The 22319-nt window shown below is 41.9% G+C and overlaps 1 protein-coding gene across 1 annotated transcript in view; it reads left to right on the forward strand.

Moving 5' to 3' along the window:
• DOCK2 (dedicator of cytokinesis 2) overlaps positions 1 to 22319 on the forward strand; it is a 415239-nt gene that overhangs the window by 137159 nt on the left and 255761 nt on the right. Inside the window, exon 26 of the mRNA XM_039235715.1 lies at positions 15510 to 15658. Coding sequence (XP_039091646.1) covers positions 15510 to 15658 — 149 coding nt within the window. The remainder of the gene's footprint in view (positions 1 to 15509; positions 15659 to 22319) is intronic.

Here is a 22319-nt window from a genome sequence, read left to right on the forward strand (position 1 = left end):
TGCTCACCTGCCCTCCCTTTTTCCCTCTCTTGCCAACACTGAGTAGCTCCATAGCTTCTATTCCCTGGTTGGTCCTGGAAAAGGGGACATCCTTGGAATGCACAGCTGCATGGTCAGAAGCAGGGGGTACACAGAGAGAAAGAGTACTGCCGTGGAGCAAATTCAGTTCATGCCACAACTCCTCATTTGTATTCCAGTTCCTCCCTGCCTGCTCTTGCCTGGGGGAGGCCGTCCACCCCGGGGGGGGCGGGGGGGGGTTTCAGTCCCATCGCGATGTCCGTGACCCCCAACCTTAATCTATAGTCCAAGTCTTTGCTTTCACCTCAAAACCCATATCTTTAACTGTCTCTCTGGCATCTCAAATTCCATACAAGATAGATGAAGAGAGGCATTTAGAATGGGGTTTTCAATTCAATAAATGTTTATTGATTCTCTTCTATAAACAAAGCATTGGGAAGCCATTTAGAAAATACAAACTTGGCAAAAACGTGGTGATGTCCTCAAGAAGCTTGCCTTTATTTGCGAAATGAGGCACTCTTCATTAAAATGCAGGATGAATATGCTGTGGGACTTCAGAGGAGAGAGCTAGATGATTCTGTCTTTCTTATTTACAACATCTAAAAATTTATTTAAGAAAACAAAACAAAAGGAGAACTTCAGAGCTATGAATATTCAGTCTTTCTCAGTATATTACACTATATTTTGGTAATCCCTGACTTTTTTTTCAGAACTTTTTTTTCCCAATTTTTTTTTTCATGGCTTTCTTGATTTTGGCCCCAAATGTATGAAAAAGGTTTCTTGTATGATCTCTTTACCAAAGACTTACTTAGTTCTAGAAAGACACTATGGGGTTTATTCATTTTGTTTCATAATCTCTGAGCTGTATCTATCTTATGATTTTGGAAAAGTCATCTCACTTCTTTGGTTCTATTTCTTTATCTGTAAAATGGGGATAATAGTAGGGTTAATATGAATATTAAATGAGTAGTGCTTAGCACAATTCTTAGATGGTAAAAATGTTCCATAAGTGGTAGCTTAAAATTAATGTAGGTATAATTATTATTTTCATAAAGTTTTCACTTGTGATTATTGTATTCACTTTCATTATTATCAGTTCAGAGGTGAAGCCAACATAGAGCATTAAAAATAAAATGTTGCTTAAATTGACTTCTTCAGAGTATTAAAGCAAGAAAAAAACACTGTGTGAGAAAGAGAATATACATATGTACTACTATAATTCTGATAATAGTGACTTTTTGTAATTTTTTATAGAAACCTGATAAGTGAAGTTGTCATTCTTTTACAGATATGGAAACTTGTTTAACTATACCAGATCTTGCTGATGAGCAAACTTATAATTACTTACTATAAGCTTACAATTGCTTACTGGTTTTTAACTACTGATTTTTCTACCCATCAACCTACTTTTCTCATAGGAAGGGGGAAACTGATCATTTGAATCAGCATCCTCTGTTACTCACCTGGCATAAACTTCCACTTGACCCAAGCAAGTGATCAGGTGACGGTTTATAAGGCCGATTTAAAGGCAGTGCTTTGTCTACTGGCTTCCAAAGTCGAGGGAGGCACAGGCATATATCCTGGACGGTCAGCTTCTGTTGTGCCTAGATTGCAGTCGATTTCATTGATTTTTTCCAACACAACAGCTTCAAAAGGTTCTTCTGCTCCAAAGTAGCTGATCTTTTCAAATCTTTGCTATTTCTTCTAGGTAAGACCTTCAGATAAGAGGGTAAAAGCAATTAACAACTGAAAACTTCAGTTGATGAGAAGATATGCGATATGCTGTAACATGTTTAAAGGTTTCACAAAAACAGGCACAAAGGGTTGAGCCACTCCTTGGAGAAATTGCTTTCTCATTTTATAGCCCAGGACATTGGCCCAAAAGACCTACTCAAGGTCACACCATCAGTTAGTTGCAGATATGGGAAGCCAGGAATCCCAATTTTGGTTTATTTCTTTGTAATTGTGTTTTTCAAAGTGTGGATATATACCACATAGGCAAAATTATTTTCTTTGTCATGAAGGATAATTTTAAGTATGCACAAATAAAGTACAATACCATAGAAGCAGAAGATCATTCATTCTCTTCTAACTCCTTTTCAATCTTTCAGGTTATGTCAAGGATTGTATACTTTTGCTGTTTTGTCTTTAATCTTTCTCTGCTAATCTCTTTTGATAACAAGGAAGCAGACCTTAGGCTTAAGTTTCTCTTAGGATTTATATAAAAGTGTTTTGGTTTAATAGTATTGATTATTACTCTTACCTTCCATCTATAACAGGCAATACTAATTTCCCATTTGAAATAGCAAATTTTTTATTTAAAAGAATATAAGCAGATTAGAATGCAGCTATTTTATATAAAAATATTAAGTAAATAATAGTGCAGGGTGTAAATTATGAGCAGTACATTGTGGATTTCACACTGGCAAAAATAATGGTTAACTTGGAAAATAAATGGTTAAAGCTTGGGTAATATTTGATTCTGCCCTTTAGAATGCTCTCAACCTTTTGAAGATATATATAGCTGAAATCCGAGTTGCCTTCTTATTCATGTCATGACTTTTTTTTAAAGTTTATTTCTTTTGAGAGAGAGAGTATGTGCATGCACATGGGCGTGCATGTGCAAGAGTTGGGGAGGGGCAGAGAGAGGAGAGAGAATCCCAAGCAGGCTCTGTGCTATCAGCTTGATGTGGGGCTTGAACTCATAAATGGTGAGATCATGACCTGTGCCGAAACCAGGAGTCAGATGCTTAACCATCTGAGCCACCCAGGTGCCCCCCACACCCCATGTCATGCCTCTTTAAGGTAGCAGCCAGAAAAACAATTATTAGATCTAAAAGGAAATCATAAAAACTACCCATAAACCAGAGATGAGCTCAGATATGTCAACAATTGTATTATTGGTAGCTTTCCTACAAGCGGGAAAGCTGGATTGGTAGCCAATTTAGTTTCGATATGTACATAATTTAAAAATTTTTTTAAATGTTTTTTTATTTATTTCTGAGAGAGAGAGACAGCGTGAGCAGGGGAGGGTCAGAGAGAGAGGGGGATATGGAATCTGAAACAGGCTCCAGGCTCTGAGCTGTCAGCACAGAGCCCGACGCGGGGCTCGAACCCACGAACCGTGAGATCATGACCTGAGCCCAAGTCGGACGCTTAACCGACTGAGCCACCCAGGCGCTCCGATATGTACATAATTTTAAACTGCATGCTGTTGCATTTATTGAGAACAGAAACTGGCTTTATTTATCAAAGACTGAGGCTTTAAGATTCTATTTTAGACCTCATTCTTATCTTACTTTCCCCTTCTAAGAAGTTCTTTAATTTCTCATGATCTTGCTCTTCAACGAGAGGGTGTGAATGAAATAAAAAGGTGGCAAAATGCAATTAATATAATATTTTCCCACTATTATCATGTTTTAAAGATTAGAATGTATGGAATGAGTGGAATAGGAATGTTAAAGTTATTTATCAAATGGAGGTATAGGTAACTTTCCTTTATAATTTGCATATATCAAGTGAATACACAAAAAGAAAGATGTTGGTTATACTATTGGATGATTTTCCCATTATCCTTAACAGATAATCTTCCAGTGTTGCTTAATTTGTTTACCTATTCCTTGAAGCAACAGTTCCACTTAGTTTCCCCAAATATCCTAGAGTTCTAGAGACTAGTTATTGCTAGCCTGTCATGAGCTTGTCTTTCATAAATATCACACAGAACTTACTCATGTCTCTTTCCTGCTGTGGACCCCTTCCACTGACCATCATTTTTTCTTTTTCCTTGGAATGTGCTTTCAGTGGAAAATTTATTCCCATTTAGAGGAATCTGAAAAAAAAAAAAAGCTGGGGAGGTAGAGTCAGTTTCTGGTGACTTATGGGCAGTTAGAGTCAAATGTTTGAAAAATGGGCTTCTGAATCAGCAGAGATTTTACAAAGTGACTGGTGGAACTGAATACAGAGAGGTAGAGTGCTGAGATGCCAGGAAATAATGCTACTTCTATTGCATACGGCTAATAAAAAGACTGCATTGCTAAATTCAGGGATAGGAAGGTTAATGACGATACATTCTTTTTTAGTATCAAAGATTAACATGATAACTTGCATATGAAAGTTAATTCAGACACACTGCTAATGGAGGAGGCATACAAAATTAATTTCTACAGCACCTCTTAAATTAGGATCACTCACTCTTCTCTGGCTGATGCTCTTTGACATGGCAAGAGCTGCACGCATACTTACAGGGGGTGCACATCAGTGCCCAGTGGGGCATCTTAGGCCCCTGAGGAATTTGTAGAGCTCTGGGTGTATTCCCTTCAGTCCTTAATCACTGCCAGTCCTCCTCTGGGTGTTCCCCTGTAGGTTGTCACTTGGCAAGGATTTTGGTTTTAATAGTTAATGAGACAATGGAATTGAGCTGAGATGAGAAGAGGGTGGAAGGTGGGAGAAAGAACGGGAGAGGGGAGGGAATAGCTGCTTTTTCTTCATGCAGGAGATTCTCAAAGTAGAGTGTAGGACAGCATCTTTGGGTTAACTGCTGTCTTGAATGTTGTCAAGGACCAAGGCTCAGCTGACATAGGAACCCAGGCTGAGATCTGGTGCAATATCTCAGGCAATTTGCTTGACTTCTTCAAGCCCTGCAACTGTATATATTTAAATTTTAGTGTAATTTACATATAATGAAATACACGGATCATAGATGTACAGCTCAGTGAATTTTTTACATATGTATCTACCCATGCAATCACCACCCATGTCAAGATACAGTGTATTTTTACTACCTAAAAAGTTACATATGGGGGCACCTGGGTGGCTCAGTCGGTTAAACGTCCGACTTCGGCTCAGGTCATGATCTCACAGTTCATGGGTTTGTGCTGACAGCCAGCTCAGAGCCTGGAGCCTGCTTCAGATTCTGAATCTCCCTCTCTCTCTCACCCTCTCCTGTTCATGCTGCCTTTCTCTCTCAGAAATAAATAAAAACATTAAAAAAAATTTTTTTAAAGTTACATATGGAAATTAAAAAAACCACAATAGTAGCTTATACTTTTATAGTGCTTACTATGGTACAGGTGTGCCACTCCAAGTGCTATATACATATTATATGTATATAATCTTAAAGGGAGGTGCTCTCATTTTCTCCACTTTACAGATAAGGAAACAAAGATAAAGAGAGATTCCCACTGTTAATATCCTCTACTGTTCACTCCATAACACTCATTGTATGGCCTGGTACTTAGTGCATCAGAGGAATGACAATGGAACCTCCTTCATGGCTGACATTTCTTTCCGTCCCTCCTCCTCAGAGTCCAATTTATCACTGTGCCTTGTCTTGGGCTAGTAGGCTGTGCATGATGCTCCAGCAGGAGAGTCCTTGAGGGAAAGGGACAGACTGTAGCTATGTGTCATCCCAGCTTCAACAATCAGGTACGTTGGAGGTGCTCTAGCAATAGTGATTGGCTGTTGTTGCCAGAAAACCCTGCCCCCAGCTCCTACCTGCTCCTGCTTAGTACTGTTGACAAATGTATTGGTTAGATCGTCTGGGCAGGTTGAGCTAAATCTGTCCTCGTGATGATCCAAAATTTTCTAATGAAAATCCCTCATGTTTCTGAGCTCTTTTGAGCTCTCTTGTCCCAACATGGGTCCCCAGCTGTCCTGCTTCAGACCCCAGGTGTTCTTTTCCTTTTCCACCTTGGCTTTCTCCTGCTCCTCTTTCTTGTCTTCTGTATCTTTCCCTACCTTTTCCTTCTCCTTCCTTTCCTTTCATCATGGTGGTCATGACTATCACCAAATAAACTTTGGTGACTTGCTGTCTGTTAAATACACTACAATTGCCCTTCATAAATTCTTTGTGGGAGGCAGCAATGTTCTATGTATCTTCCATATAGCTGAATTAATGTTTACCCATTTGTAGTAGATCATTTTCTGACATATTTAGCCAGCTGATCCCTTGATATCTCCATATGAATGTCTTGCAAGTACTCCAACTTCATGAACTGTATTCATTTAACTCCAAGATTTCTGAAACTGTATTCATTCTGTTCACGAAAAGCTTTTCCTCTTCCATTATTCTGCCAGTCATTTCGAACTAGCCCTCAAATCTTCCTGTGCCTCATTTTTCACTTTTTAAAAAATGTTTATGTATTTTTGAGAGAGAAAGGTGGGAGGAAGGGACAGAGACAAGGGGACAGAGGATCTGAAATGGGCTCTGTGCTGCCAGCAGAGAGCCCAATGGGGGGCTTGAAATCATACACCGTGAGATCATGACCTGAAGGAGAGTTGGATACTTAACCAGCCAGATCCACCTCCCCCCAGCTCCCTGATCTTTCACTTTCAATCAATCTTTCTTAAATCTCTCTGTCTTTACCACTTACATCCTGGTTCTATATACCTCTGTGCCATTTATGATGCTTAACATTTGCTAGGCACTCAATAAATATTTGTTCACATGAAAAGTAAATGAAGCTGCCATGTAAGGACAAACATGCAATCCTGAGCCCTCCTCCATTTGTTGTTTTGATGTTTTGCATGGACACATGACACAATCACAGGAATTGAAACCATTAGCTTTTCTCAGGTTCTTTTCAGAGTTAAAATTCCACAGTTTGATGTCAAAAGCAGCTAAACACTACTAAACTTTAATACCGAACATTAACATTAACTCAGTATGAAAAATTTCTGTAAGAATTTAGTCCCAGAAAAAACTGTGTTTCTCTCACAGAATTAGTTCTACCTTAATGGCCAACAAACTCTAGAACTTGGTTGATATTCTTTATTGCCCTGATAGTTTATCACACAAGCGAGAACACCCATTTTTTTTTTTTTTTTACAAATAGTTTATTGTCAAATTAGTTTCCACATAACACTCAGTGCTCATCCCCACAAGGTGAGAACACCCATTTCATGGGCACTTGGAGCCCATATGTTAACGTTTACATTGGCATGTCATCTTCTCTCTTTTTTTCCTTCTTTTTGGAGCAAAGTAACACGGGAAGGAATACATATAACTAACAATAAATATATGAACATGTCGAGCCCACAATAATATACTAATGTCCGTTCCATAGAAGTACAGTTCAAGGTTCATTAGCAGGGACTGAACATAATTGGAAACAGTGCATTTCATTGTATGTGATTTTTATACTGTTCCCATCAATTGACTGGTTCTTTTCTTTATTATACTTGGACTACCCCAAGGGTAAGACCATATATTGTCCTCCCTTTGTACAGAAACAGAAAGCATTACATGTTGGTGACTGATTGTATTCTGTTTACTTCGTCCTGTCTCACACTTAGCCCAGTTTCCTCTTCATTGGCTTCAGAGTCCAAACAGTTCTCTGATCCTCTCATTAAAATATCAGGCCTAAGTATGTGATTCATTTCTTAAATCACTCTTTTGTTTTGGGCCTTCCAGAGGAGGGCTCATATTGCCTCTGTTGCAGGAATGGAGAAAGAAAAGCAAGCAGAACTCTGGCCCCCTCAGGGCTGTCTCTGTTCACCTTCTTAGCTGAGTGCTTTTTGGAAAGAAGACCAGGTCAGAGGAGAAATTCTCCCCATTCCCACTCTTATTTAGGGAAGGTAAAAGCAGTGATTTTCCCTTCTTCTCTGAAGTTTGTTTCCAATTATTCAACTTGTTTGGAATATATTACATTTCTCTATTTTCCCTTTATAATGAGCAACACTGGAATTTTAACGTGTAGAGCTGTAAATGAGAGGGACCCCACCCTCCTCTCCCCTGGAGCTGTTATGGGGAAGGTAAGAGGAACAGAGAATCAGATGATGATTGGAGACAATTACACAACCATTCCATTTTGCTAATGCTTGAATCCAGGAGAATTTTCTCATTTAATTCTCTGAAATGAAGGGCCCCTCTGTTAGCCTTAAAATGTAAACAAGAGGCTTTTAATGTGCGCTTTTCCCAGAAATGGAATGCTGGCTGCTCAATATTGATCCAAAGCATCGCTGTTGGTTTTTGTTCTTCTTGGTATTCATAAGTTTTATGATGGCAGCGATATAGGATTGCTCACGGGCGGCTTGAGGATTGCGGGTACGTGGCATTATTATTCTAAGGTGCAAACAGAAATGTAAAAGGATGTTCAGAAGAAGCTTGCCCGAGCTCTCCTTTAGTCTCTCCACATACTAAAGGGAACATAAACATCTGAGGCATATATCCCAATCATCTCAATTTATATCCACCTCTTGGAACGCAGTTCTCCGAGTTTGGTGTTTCAGACAAGTGCACTTTGTTTGAAAGATGCAGGTAATACCTTCAAATCCATTTCATTCCGGCACGCCTGGTCCAGGGGTTTTGTCAAGTGTAGATGTCAGCTACAGTTGAAGGAAACTAACGTTCCAACGTGCTATGCTTTTGACACTAAAATTTCTTAGGCATAGCATCAGATCCCCATACCTCATCATACTTAATAACTACAACTGAATATGTATGATGTTTTATTTGGGTCTTCTTATGAATTAAGCATTTTAATCCCCATTTTTAGAGGAAGGGAGGTAAAATGACCTGTCTGAGGTCACACAGCCTACTGGACTCAGACCTAGGTCTCTGGACCCTAAATCCAGAGTTGTGTCCACTTTCCTACCCTTGCCCCTATGATACGGTAAAGCCAAGAATGGGAAGGTCTTGCTAGAAGAGCCATTCAATGGGAGGAGGAGAAGAGAAAGAAACACACATACAATCCTGCTCCTTAAACACCCCTCCTCCAGCCACCAGCTACTGCCACTTGATTTCTTCAAGGACAGCACATAGTAATAAATATTGCACTAATCCAACACTAAATAGTATTCTGATTCTGAGCATTGGCCTCAATGTAAGCAGACAGGGCTCCCTCTCTGAAATTGGCAAACACTCATTCATTCATCTAACACTTATTAGGATCCTCCTGTGTGACAAGCATGGTTCCAGGAACTGTAGGAGACAGAACCTGATTGTGATTAGACATCTCACTCCAGGCTCTTGCTGTCTTCTAGGAAAAGGTAGTGAATGGTTTGAAGGTCGTGACCACTGCTTGCTAACCCACTGCAGTGAGGTGGATAAGCTCAACCAATTGTTGCTCAACAAATGGTTGGCTGAATTAACAAAATGGAAGTGAAAGACTGAACTGAAGGTTAAATCACCCGAGTTGATGAATGCTCATTATTGTTTAGGATCCTAAGATTAGAATTTTGTTTGATTTGTTCCCTGTGACCATAACCCTTATTAAAACAAAACAAAACAAAACAAAACAAAACAAAACAACCATTAAACAGCCAGTCAACCAGGGTCTTGGATTTTCTATTTCAAGCCAGCTTAAGGGAGCTAACAAATTCAAAGGGTGGCTGCCTCATGCTGACAGGATCTAGGAGTTGGGAATAGTTGTCTGCATTCATGCACGTGTGAGTGAAGTTGGAGTGGCACTGGCATTGGAGTCAGACAGGCCTGTGTTGGAATCTTGCCTCAGTTGTGGTCATACTAGCTAAGTGACCCTGGGTAAGCTTGTTGGAGCTCCTATTGTCTCATCTGTAAAATGGGATAACACAAGATACTGGAAAAGGTCTTGACAAGGATCAAATGAATTCTCAGTGTGGTGCCTGGCACTCCACAGGAGTTCAAGATCGGTTGCATATCTCATATTTGATATTCCCTTCCTCCATTCCCTTTCATTTTTAGTAGACTTCTAGACAAATGGTTTCTACCCTTTCTTAAAACATCACTGTTATGACTGCTTTTGCTGAGAAAACTCTGAGTATATGACCACAGATTAGCTCAGAAAGAGTTCCTGGTCAAGAAAAGATTGACATTCATGGAGCCAGGGAATTGCTTGAGACTCCAGAGGGCCAGGGGCTGGGGTGAAGGGATTAAGGGATCTGGGTGGCGGGGTGCAGAAGAGAGGCAGTGGGTGAGGGATGATAAGCCCTGGAGGCGTGTGGGTGGTACTGACTGGCTATAATAGGTGTCCTAAGTGCTTGTAAATTAATTTGAATTCCAGATGTCACTGAATTGGAATTGAATGGGGGCAAGGGGTGTAAGACATAGCTCTTTGCAGTCAAAAAGCTAACTTGACTCATTTCTCCTCCTGCATGAATTTGACGTAGAGCCTACTACTTTGATGGGAATCTTTCTTTAAAAATGACCCAGATTATCCAGTATAGAGGCCACTTGTTTCCACCTCAGGCTTTTTCATTTGCTTCTCCTTCCATTAGCCAGGGTTAGGAGGTGGGCGAGACAGTCTTCTAACAGGCCGAGCTACAGTCATCTGGTATGGCGTTGTGAATGTAATTGTTCTAAGCATTAGGGACAAATCAAATTTTGGGTCATGACTCAATTGGCCATATCTGCATCTTTATTTTCCTAAAAGCTCTTTCTATGGAGCTAGATTATGGTTTAATGAGTGAGCTGGCTGGGAGGAAGCCAGTCAGCAGTGACAGTGAAAATGATCTCAGAAAGTGCAAAGGGGTAAGTGAAAGTGCAGGTACCTGTCAGAACACACCAATTATGCCCTAATAGCTTTCAGAAGGCGTGATGATAGGACACCACTGCAGCCGCTTCACACCATCTGAGAAATGTTGATGGAAATCTTTCATTACTTGCTAGTCGAAGCAATGAAATGGTCTCCATGATTAGGTCCTAATTTGATAAACCCTAAAATGAATCTATTATTCTCTCACTCAGTTGTTTAAAACACATTCAAAATACACATCAGTATAGCACATCTAATCCATCAGGAAGACATGTCAACTCTGCCCCAAGTCTCTCTGCTTTTGTCTGCCTCTCCTGCCACAAACTGATCAAGCTTTCATCTTTTCTCCCCATCACTGTTACTGTAAGGAGGCAGGATAGCTTAGTAGATGTGAACATGGGCTCTGGAAGCACATTTCCTGGGTTTAAATCCCAAATGTGCGCTATTAGGCAAGTTATTGAACCTCTCTGGACTTGTTACCTCATCTACAAAAAGGTATAATGGTATACTCTTCACAGAGAGAATGGCTGGTAGATAGTGAGGGCTCAGTGAACATTAGACCTCTTCTTCCCCTCCTCAAAAACCTCCTCAGTATTCTGCCTTCCTCTCTAGGCCCACCCTCAAGCCTCATTAAAAATACAAAACAAAACAAAATAAAATGGAACAAAACATGTTTATCTCCATCCAAGAGTCAAACTCTTTACCATGGGCCACAGGGCCTGATGAGACCTGGCCCAGCCAGACTCTCCAAGTTTGTCCTCTTGTGTTCTATAATCTGGCCACACTCTTTCCATGTGATTTCTTCAACGCATTAAGCAGATTTCTACCCCAGGGCCTTCACATGCCCTTTCCTCTGCTTGGAATCCTCTTTCCTGAGGTCTTTGCAGGCGGTTCCCTTCTCACCCTCAGGTGTCTGCTCAGGAAATATCCCTCTCAGAGAGGCCTGACTGCCTCACAAGGAACGCTCCTTCCCCGCACACCCAGACTCTCTTTCTCCCGTTACCCAGTTAATTGCCTTGCTGTCAGCTATCTGTATTTGTCATTGCAACATCCACTCCAGGGCTCTGTGTCTCCTGTGATCTGTGAACATTTCTGCACACAACAGCTCCAGGAGGACTTTGTCTCTGAGCAGCCAGCCCAGGCCTCCTTTTGCTGCCCCGAGGCTGTAGGGACCTATTTGCCTGTGCACTGAGGGCACTTACAGTGCCTGTGGCTGTCCATCCCCAGGGTTGAAATACCCTAACCGCTTTGCCCTTGTGGTCTGCTCTGTGTCCATAGCTCCCTTTCTGTGACACTTGACTGCTTTTGCAGTCTGCCTGGCCTGTTTCCCTTCAGGGTCCCACTTCCCCACTCCCCTTTTAGCGTTTTCTGGAACTCCTCCTAATAAGTAAGTCACCTTCACCCAAAACTATCTCTGAGTTTGCTCCTGGAGAATCCAACCTGAGGCAATTATTGTTTTTGATACTCCATTAGAATATAACATCCACTAGAACCATGCCTATTAACAGTAATTATTTATTCTCTCCCTATCTTACCCCCATCTCTTTCTCTCTTCCTCACCCCGTTGCCCGTATATACTCAAAAATGTAAATAGATTATGTATAGACTATCAGAGCTTATGAATTATATTTGTAATCAGAGTGATATTTTGGGGGCACAAACATACATCCTCTTAAAAATTCCAGCAGTTATATATCAATCTACCCTTTCTCCCATCACTGTGTTTCTAAATAGCAAATGTCAATGTATTATAGGGCATTTTCCTATAGGTTTGGTACAATGTCATGTTTTATGTTAAATATAAAGGATATGTGGTAGAAGCAATAGCTTGGATTGAACTTCAAGGGAGTATCTACAATAAAGTTTCTGGAAGTACATTTCTTCTTTAGCATCCATCCCTCTAAGATACCTAAAGAGAAATTTTGCAGTTCCTGGATCCTGAAATCTCTAAATAGGCTGTATTTGTTTAGCTGGGAGATGTATTTTGGCCTGCAGGGTTCATAAAGTGAAGACGTACATCATGGCAGAGGCAGGCTAGAGGGGGAGTGAGGGATGATTCTGGATATTGTAATTAGGTGTGATTTCAGGGAGGTAAGGAAAGTGAATCATGAGTTGCTGCAGAAGAATACGTTGGGGGAAAATGCTAGTAGAGTTGTAAAAGGCTTGTAACCTGATCGGGAATATGAAGTTTGTGGGTAGCTATTGATTTCCCAGTGGGTGGAATTACTTTTCTTCATGACACACTGGCTGGAGGAGGAAGGTTGTGAGAACAAATTGCTATCTGTCAGACGAGAGCTGTGCAAGGCGGGCCCCCTCCATGTCCAGACTACCCAACCACATGGCCTCTGACACCTATGAATGCTCCTCGGCCAGAGAGAATCACCAAGCCAAGTGCGTTCCACTCAGCCTTGCCCAGGGAGAATTTTGGCTTTCAAATTAGGCATCTGCTCTGTTTGCCAAAAGGGCCGTGGGAAGGACAAAGCAAGGTGTGACAACCACAAGCTCCTCACCATCCCCCAAGAGGGTTGAGCTGAGCAGAATTCACCTTTCAGTCAATAGGAACTTGGCTAAAGCAGAGTAAGTTTCACCTTAAAGCCTGTAAAATATCAAACAGAGTTGAAGAGTCGATTAACCTGTGTTGGTGACAAAGTAAGGGGCTGGTTATGTCTGGAGTGAAACTCGCTGGAAGGAGGATCTCACTGCTCATCCCATTACACATACAATGACCAGATAGTGTGACAAACAGTTAAGACAGAAGTCTGAGCACTACAGGATCCCAGAAGAGGGTCACCCACGTCATATTTGGGTGTCAGGAATGTTGTCCTAGGGATTTTGGCATATAAGTTAAGACCTAGACGGCAAGAAAAATTCAGGTAAAGGTGGGTGGGATAAAAGCATTCTGGGCATTGTGCAAAAACTAAGAAGCAGGAGACCATATCTGGGACAGTGTGCAAGGTAGACGGTGGGCAGGTAAGGAAGGGTTAGGTTACAAAGGGCCTTCAGCTATGCCAAAGAGTTCACAGAACTCACTCTGAGGACAGTAGGAACCACTGAAGAACTTAAAGCAGAAAGACCTATGATCAGGTTTGAGTTTGGGGGAAATTCCTGCTACTGAGATTGGAAGTAGGGAGATGGGTTTGGGAGACTTGGAATGGAGGGTGGAGAAGGCTGGCTTGCAGGTGGGATGGATATGACTTCATGACGGATTGATGTTGGGTGCAGAGAGAGGAAGCAAATTTGTTTGGTTGACTGTGTAACTAGGGTGTCTTCACTCTGAGACAGAGCAGAGGAGGAGTGGACCTGTGGGGAAGATGGGGAGTCCACATGTGGCTCTTAGTCATGCTTCCTTCCCTCTAGATCTGGGGCTGGGGCTGTGGTCACAGATGTAGTTTTGGCCTGATGCATCTCCAGGTGGTTTTGCAATGTGGGCTAAGCATTTCTTTATCATTCGTTCCATGGGGGTTAATACTGCAGAGAAGGAGGCGAGGAAAAAGACCTTCTTATTTAAAGTATCCTTAAGTCATGAAATTATTGCAAAAGAATAACTCTCTTCAAGAGAGCTATCGATTCAGCTTGTAGCACCTTCCATGGGACAAAACTTTCTCCAAGAAGGAAGAAACCAGAGCCCAGAAACACTGCATTGTCCTCTCTGCCATCACTTCAATAAAAGACAGCACCTTCCTGTGAAAATACAGAGTTGAATAGCTCTGCAGGTTCCTAAGTGCTGGTCCAATTACAATTTGGACTTGTTGCTGGATGGGAGATCTCCCAGCCTTTGTTAGGTATCAGGTACCTAGGGTGGGTATGCAAGTCTCTGATACGCATTGGTTCTGCCTGTAAAGATTGATTTGAGGCTCTGCAACATTTGTCTTTTAAAAACACTTGGGTTTGTTTGCTTGACAATTTAGAAATGCTGCTTCCTGAAGCTTTACAGACTAATATAATTTCACAGCTCCAATTACAAACGAGAAAAATTATTTCATCTCAAAACAGAGGAGCCAGACATTTCTGAGAAATCGTGGTTAATGAGAAGACAAAGTAGTTTCTGAAAAACAGACCGTGTTATTAATGGCCTCCTCAGCTAAAATTTTGCTGACTCTCAGCACCAGGAGGTTTCATCTCATGGGGATGCTGTTTTCGATACTCTGTAAAGTAGGTGACTTTCAGATTGATAAACCACTCCTTCTGCTGGGGCCTGGTCTGCAGCTCCCACACCATCAGTGGTTTGTAAACAGCGCAAACATGTCCATTGTCTTTCCACCTAGCATATATTCCCTTCCGCCTGCCACTTCCTCTGAACATGTATTTTGTGGGAATCATAGACTTCTGGATGGGGACTAACAATTATTTAGTTCACCCCTTCATCTGATTCTTTGAATACCTTCTCATCACCCCTATCCATAGGCAGCTACCTACTACTTAAATACTTGTAGGGATGGAGCGCTCACTATCAGACCTTTCCATGAGAGTTTGATATCTTAGCTCAATTTGAAGTAGAATTTAAAGTCTGGTGACTTCCCAAGGAGTTCTTCATTAATATCTAAAATCTCCCAACTGGCCTTTTCCCTTGGATTCAAATGTTTGTAATGGGAGTCTAACTGCAGTATCTCAACTAGAACACCAACAGAATGAACATTTAAGGTAAAACCTGACCTTCATTACTTCACAGCTCTGTTGTATGAATACTCCTAACAGGTTGCCACTCCCAGGAAGTGAAGGCACTGGGTTTTATCTTGTCTACTTATGTCTGCCTCTTATTTCTTTTGGCTCTGTAGCTGCACATATGCACATACAGTTCTCTTACACACATATATATGGAGTAGCAGAACTGGTTTCCTATGGGGAGCAGGTGTTTGGGGAGGGACTAGAATTGTGAATGATGTTCTAAGGAAATCTTAACCTAATCTTTAATATTTAGATTTTTTACAAGGAGAATATATTCATGAGTTATTTATTTAATGAAAAATTATCAAAGAAAGAAAGAAAGAAGAAACTAAAGAATGAAGATGCTCAAATGCTTCTCAATGTCCTTCATTCCAGAATGTCGGGACATTCTGCTGCCTGTCATCACCAAAGAACTGAAGGAGCTGCTGGAGCAGAAGGATGAGATGCAGCACCAGGTCCAGGAGAAGAAGTACTGTGTTGAATTACTCAACAGCATTTTGGAGGTCCTCAGCTGTCAGGATGCGGTGAGTCCTCATGATGATGTAGATGTCCTGGTCTCAGACTAGCACTGAGCTGATTAAGCTCTAAAATATTGATGCTGATGAATAGCAGTTGAAGTCTAAAGATAAAAGTCAATGGCTTGCTCAGCGGGCCTACTTTTCCAGTGACTAACCCCCATGGCTGTGAAAGATGGCTTGGGGACTGGAGTTAACCGGGTAGCATTATGTCACCATATTTCTTGTTGGACAGACTTTCTCGGGGTGTAGGTATGGACACATTGCAGACTTTTTGGATGACTTGTCCACTTACTAAAATTCTTGTCTGCAGAGGTGGGAGGGGGAGTTTCCTAGGCCTACACAGTCAAGAAAAACCCCCTTATTTGTTTTCTTAGCTGATCACCATCCTACTCCTTGCCCTGAGCACTCTGCTCATCCCGAAAGAGCCTTAACCATTTTCATCATTGCAGGAGATAACTAAAGAAACAAAACTCCTGCAATGGCGAAAATGGTTAAGGCTCTTTCTGGATGAGCAGAGTGCTCAGGGCGAGGAGTAGGATGGTGATAGGGAGGTGGCAATGGCAGTGAAGCCAAGGTATATTTGGTAGACATCCTTCAGAGATTAGTCAGGGATGGCGTCAAAAGGAATGTTTCAGGGGAGTTAGTAGAGGGCCTCCAAAGGGCAGAGTCTGCAGAAGAGGAATTGGTGATAATAATAAAGATGGGGAGACAAACTAGAATTCTTAAGATTTGGAAGAAAGGGAAGGTTCTTGATTTAACTCACGTTCATTTGGCAGCCTCACCTTGTCATTGAGTAATGTCCAAGAGGGCTCTTTTCCTAGATGGGCTGGTTTCAGAAGACTGGGTAGACTTAAACAACTGAATATTTCCAAGTATTTTGGTATAAGCAGTCCCTCCCACCCCTTCTCCTCCCTAGAAAATGCTCAGAAAAGGCCTTTCTAGATGAACTGTATCTATGATTGACTATAATTAGAAAACACTGCAAAATATTATTCCTTTACTGCTTATATCCCATAGTCAACCATTATTTATCAACTTCCCCATGTCTATTGTCCTTTCCATGTTTGCCATTCTAATTAAGCTTCTTATCTCATTGCCAGATAAATACAGTAGCTTGAGTCATTGGTTCATTCACAAATATATATGAAGCACCAGCTATGTGCCAGGCATTGAGGATATACAAGCGTGGTCTCTTTCCTTAAGAAAATCTATGCAGAATATATAAATAAACAATTGCAACATAATATTATAACTAAAATTTGGATTTACAAAAGTACTGGAGTTACAAAAACTTTGAATGTGTGTGTGTGAGTGTATGTGTAAGCATTTTAGTCAAGGAATTCTTCACAAAGGAACTGAAGTTGGGTGTTCAAGGGTAAATAATCAATGGTCACAGCTGCTACTTAACTGGCTCTTTTCTAGGCACTGTGCTAAATGCTATTCATGTTTTCTTTCTGCCCACCCTTGATAGGTGTGAAGGATTATTATTCCCATTTGACAGATGAAAAACTGGAAATTCATAGACTTAACTTTCAAGGCTAGATAGCAAATAAATGGCAGGGTCAAAATTAAAACCCAGGTCAGTCAGACTCCAAAGTCTGAATTGTCATGGGCATTGGAGATACAAGAGCATGGTCTTTTCTCTCTCATTTTATTCCTATCTTCACCCTTTTTCTTGGGGAGAGAGAAAATAATACCCAAAAGCTTGGATAATCAAGATTCACTCTGTGATGTTGTCATGATGATGATAGTGTTTTCATAAGTACACTCACCAACCAGCTGTTAAACTGGTTCCAGTCTTTGTTATTTGATCTTTAAAAAAAAATTAAGAGAGAATTTTGTCTTACTCTCACTTGTAGATGAGAGTTGACTCATCATTTCTCTAGAAACATCCTAAAGAATATTGCTTCTTCCTGCTGAAAAGAATTTATAATATTTCTTACAGTTCAGTAATCCTCACATTCCTTTACATGGGAGGGAAAAAGCCTGGATTGTTGAGATATGCCAGTGGACCGCCGTGTGAGGAATTCACTTAAAATGGGTTCACCATTCCCCTGATTTGAGTAGAAGAATGGCCCAGTTCACATTTCGTTTGTGAAGCAGTGGTGCTTAGGCTCTGCCCATCCCATGGGAGCGGCCTCCTAGAGTTCTGTTCTGATGGGTTGTCATCATTTTGCACACTGGGTAACATCAGACACGGGTGGAAGAGGCTGCTGTCTCACACACCCTGGGTACTGGGGGCTTCAAAGCCAAGAAGTGAGTGGGAGGCTCTGAGCTCCCCTTGGAAGATTGCGGCATTTGGACTTGAGGTGTGTGGGAGGTGTGATGTCACTCTTTACTGACTCTGAGTGCATTACTTTTATAATAACTTCTGCCTATGGGGCCTAGCCCACCCCATTCCTAGGGTGAGCAACTCTCTTTGCTGGATGACTTATTAAATACAGTTATTACCATTGGGTTTGGTGTAAGATTCTGACTCTCTAAGTAAGCTTCGCAGCAAACCTCCTCAGCTCATGAACATGGAAATCTCTCTTCTTCTCAAAAGGTTTTTCTTCCACCAAGGAGACTTATTCAGTAGCCATTATTACTTTGAACTCAACTGACAACCAGAAGTCCCAAAGTATCTAATCTAAATCTGTCTTCTTCTGGTATATAGCAGTTCTCCACTCTGGGTACACATGTATATCATCAGAGGAGGTTTTTTTGTTTTGTTTTGTTTTGTTTTGTTTTTAATAGTTTATTGTCAAGTTGGTTTCCATATAACACCCAGTGCTCATCCCCACAAGTGCCCTCCTTCATGCCCATCACCCCCCTTCCCCTCTCCCCCATACCCGTCAGTCCTCAGTCTGTTCTCAGCATTCAAGAGTCTCTCATGGTTTGCCTCCCTCCCTCTCCCCCCCATTTCCCCCTCCCCTTCTTCTCCCCCATGGTCCTCCGTTAAGTTCCTCCTAATCCTCCTATACGTGCAAACATATGATAGCTGTCCTTCCATCAGAGGAGGTTTTTATTTTTATTTATTTATTTATTTATTTTTTAAATGTTTTATTTATTTCTAGGAGAGAGACAGAGAGACAGCATGAGCAGGGGAGGGCCAGAGAGAGAGGGAGTCACAGACTCTGAAACAGGCTCCAGGCTCCGAGCTGGCAGTCAGCACAGAGCCCGACGCGGGGCTCGAACCCACGAACCGCGAGATCATGACCCAAGCGAAAGTTGGACGCTTAACCGACTAAGCCACCCAGGCGCCCCCAGAGGAGGCTTTTAAAGCAGCTGTGTTGAGGCTCTAGTCCCAGCCATTTTGACTTGATTGGCCTGGGATTGGCAGGGGCATCACAAGGACAAGTTTACCAGGTGGTGATAAGAGGCAGCCAGTAATCTAGCTGCAGAAAGCCTTTAACTTGAGCACGGACCAGGATGACCGGGAGGAGTGTTAAAACAGGTTTCTGATCATTCCACTTGGAGGATGGAACCTGATCATTTATTTTTCTGAGTTCCCAAGTGATGTGGATGCTACCGATCCAAGAACTACACTTTAAGAACCGTCACTCTAATGTGACCTATTTTTTTTTCATCTTCAATATTCACTGGAAATGGAAGAATGGTTGGGCTTATCCTCAGTCCTTTACCTTCTCAATTGAAGAGTCCTTTCCAGTCTATAAAACCTAGCATCTTCCAATATGGCATTTAATAAACCATAAAGTGGCAAAAATCTTCAAGCACATCCATTTGCACTCATAAATTCATTTTCATGTGGTAGTGCGGACGTGGCTGATGCAAAGATCTGACTTTGAAAATCCAGACCATCGGGTGTGCTATTTGGTTTCCACAGGTACTGACTTCTAAAATATTGGAAATGTGGAGGAAAAATTTTGAAAAAGGCATCCCACAGTAAATGTCTTGGATTGCTCTTCTGGCTGTTCGGTTCTTCTCTGCTGACAGTAGCATAGTCATCCCCTTTTACTGTTGCTTTGTTGGCTCTATGGAATAGCCTGTCTCCTCTCCCAAGCATAGACTCTATCTACCTGCAGGAATCATTGCTCAGGGGTAGAACTATGTGTGGAAATCTAGAAATTATAATGCAGGATGCCAAGCTTCCTTTTGGGGGGCATTGTGTGTTTGGAGGATGGGAGGGGATGCTTGTCTTCAATTGATTGTCATCATTTGGGTAATTACAGCCCAGCACAGCAGGCCTGGCATGAGGAAGCTCTGTTTTTCCTGTTATTACCTTATTCAGTGTAACCCTGGGTGGCGTATGACTCAAGGGATGATGTCCGCCTTAGCCTGGGTGTTGACTTTTTTTTTTATGATAGTGTTAAATTCCCTCCTCCAGCTTGCTTGAGTTGCACTTGGCATAGGAAAGGGACAGGCTTAGGTAAAGGATACAGGCCTGACTTCTGCCTGTGTTAACTTCTCTCTCCCCCTTACCAGTCAAGGTTAGCTGTCAACTCCAGTTACTTTGAAAGGCTTTTTCACACTGGCTTCGTTCTGTGCCTTTCTGGCTGCTGAGTAACTCATAAGATTTAATTTTGCGCCAAACCCAGAGGGAGTGTTTTTTCCCTCTCTTAAAACAGGCTTTTTGTTTTTATGTTTCACTCCTCTAACAGAAAGAGGAGTCATCATTTTGTACCCTGCTTAGCAATCATAAAGTGTGTAAAGATGACTCTTAATTTTGAACAGGAGATGGTGTTAGTTATAACCGCCTCGCCTCATGGAGGTAGAGAATGCACAGAATCAGCTTCTTATTTATTTTTTTAACCCTTTGAGGCCATTGACTAAATCTTGGCAGGGGTGAGGGGTTAACCAAGGTATACTGTCAGTCATAGTCGTTGGGATTTCTGGTACTTATATTCATCAGCTTAGACACTGGTAGGGAGGGCTTTTGCTCATGCATTTTCTCTTGCCTGGAATGCCCTCAATCCCCATTCTTTCTATGCAAGTAAAGTCCTGAATGCCTTTTAGGTTCAGCTCAGATAATATTTCCTTTCTGAAGGCTTTTCAATTCCATGTCTTCATCACCATCACACACACGCCCCACCACAACCCCCCCCCCAAAAAAAAAAAAGAATTCAGGACTTCCTTCTTTGTGTCATCCTAACTGCATATTCAGACTGATATTATAACACCAACTGCTTGGTGTTGCATTTTCCTGTGTGTGTCGCCTGCTAGGCTTTGAGCTCAGAAGCTCACTTTCAGCCTTACTTCTTTCCAATTCCACCTTTGCTCTACATCCTTTGCTCGACTAAAACTCTTTCAATAACCCTCTTCCCTGACCCCTCTCTTGTGGTCTCAGAACAGCTTGTGCCTGTGTTGTCATGGCTTCTGTGTTGCCATCCTCCTTGAATTTCTCTATCTGTAGGATCGAGAATGTTGTGAGGACAGAGATGGACCTTACAGCAGCGCTCCCCTCCCCTTGCCTACCTCCCTCATAATGCCTGGCTCACGAAGCTATCTGCTGTAGGAATAAATACATGAATGAATATAACTGGCCCAAATCAATGGTGGAACCTGACTTCTCCCTTAGGTCTTCTGCTTTGAGAGCTAGGAAAGTATTCTCTTTTTTTTCTTTTTGCATTCCTTGGATGTTGGGTGCAGGGCTTGAATCACCCTTCCTCAGTTTATGACACATTACTGTCATTGGTATGTACAAAGCCCTCCCTTGTTGGTGTTTTTTGTTTGTTTGTGGTTTTCTTACCTTTTATCTCCATCTTTTATTGCCATTCCCCTACTTCCCCCACCTGCTATGAGTGCTTTGTCTAATGTGTTGAATATGCATGTGTGATGTCAGTACCTATATTTTTTAGTGCATGTGTACACACGCACGTGAACAATCACGCTCATGCCCCTCCTGTAAAGAGGATCAGATATTGACACAAAAGGCAGCTCTTATTAGCGTTTCGATGGGTGGAGAAGGGACTATGGTAGATGCAGGGAGCACTCTAGACTAGAGGGTGTTCTTGGTCCAGCCCTGCCCCTGACCTGCCATTTGAGAAAGAAGCAGACTCTGCAAGTCTGTACTTGAGTGTCTTTTTCTGAAGTGCACCCCCCACCCCATGGCCACCTTAGTTCTGTGCTCTCTGATAATCCCAGGCAGCCTACTTGATGCAGGGTCGAAGGGAGGCCACTGCTGCCTCTTTGAATTACCATTTAATTCCCAGGAATCAATACTGGCATGCAGAAGCAGCAGGGTTTTCTTCTAACCTCTGTGCTCCTTCGTATTTCAAACAAAAGGCAGGGAGACAAGGCTTGCAAAAATTCTCTTGTTTGTGGTGCATCCCAAACAGAGAGCAACTAATTAAGCCCCCAAATTAAAGCTGAAATAGATGAGAATCCTCTACCTTCTGCTATGTCCAAGGCCATTTTCTTTTTACCCCTTGCTCTTCCTCTGCTTCCTTGGTGTTAAATGTGCCCTTTCTAGGCTAATAGAATAATGTTATGACATCATGGATGGTGACGTATGATACACTTGCTTTCCCAGCACACTTTAGCCTGTAAAGTGCTCTCTTATATATTACAATTGTTTGTTTCTGGCAACCACATGGGAAAGGTAGGCTTTATTATCCTCCTTTTACTGGTGAGGAAGCAGAGCCTCAGTGAGGTTAGGTGGCACTCCTAACAAGGTCAGACAGTTAGCAGAAGGCAGAGCCTGGCCTGGAGGGAATCCCTCCATCTC

The sequence above is a fragment of the Hyaena hyaena genome, unplaced genomic scaffold (assembly GCF_003009895.1).
Source record: "Hyaena hyaena isolate Hyena2069 unplaced genomic scaffold, ASM300989v1 scaffold_102, whole genome shotgun sequence".
In the NCBI taxonomy this organism is placed as follows: domain Eukaryota; kingdom Metazoa; phylum Chordata; class Mammalia; order Carnivora; family Hyaenidae; genus Hyaena; species Hyaena hyaena.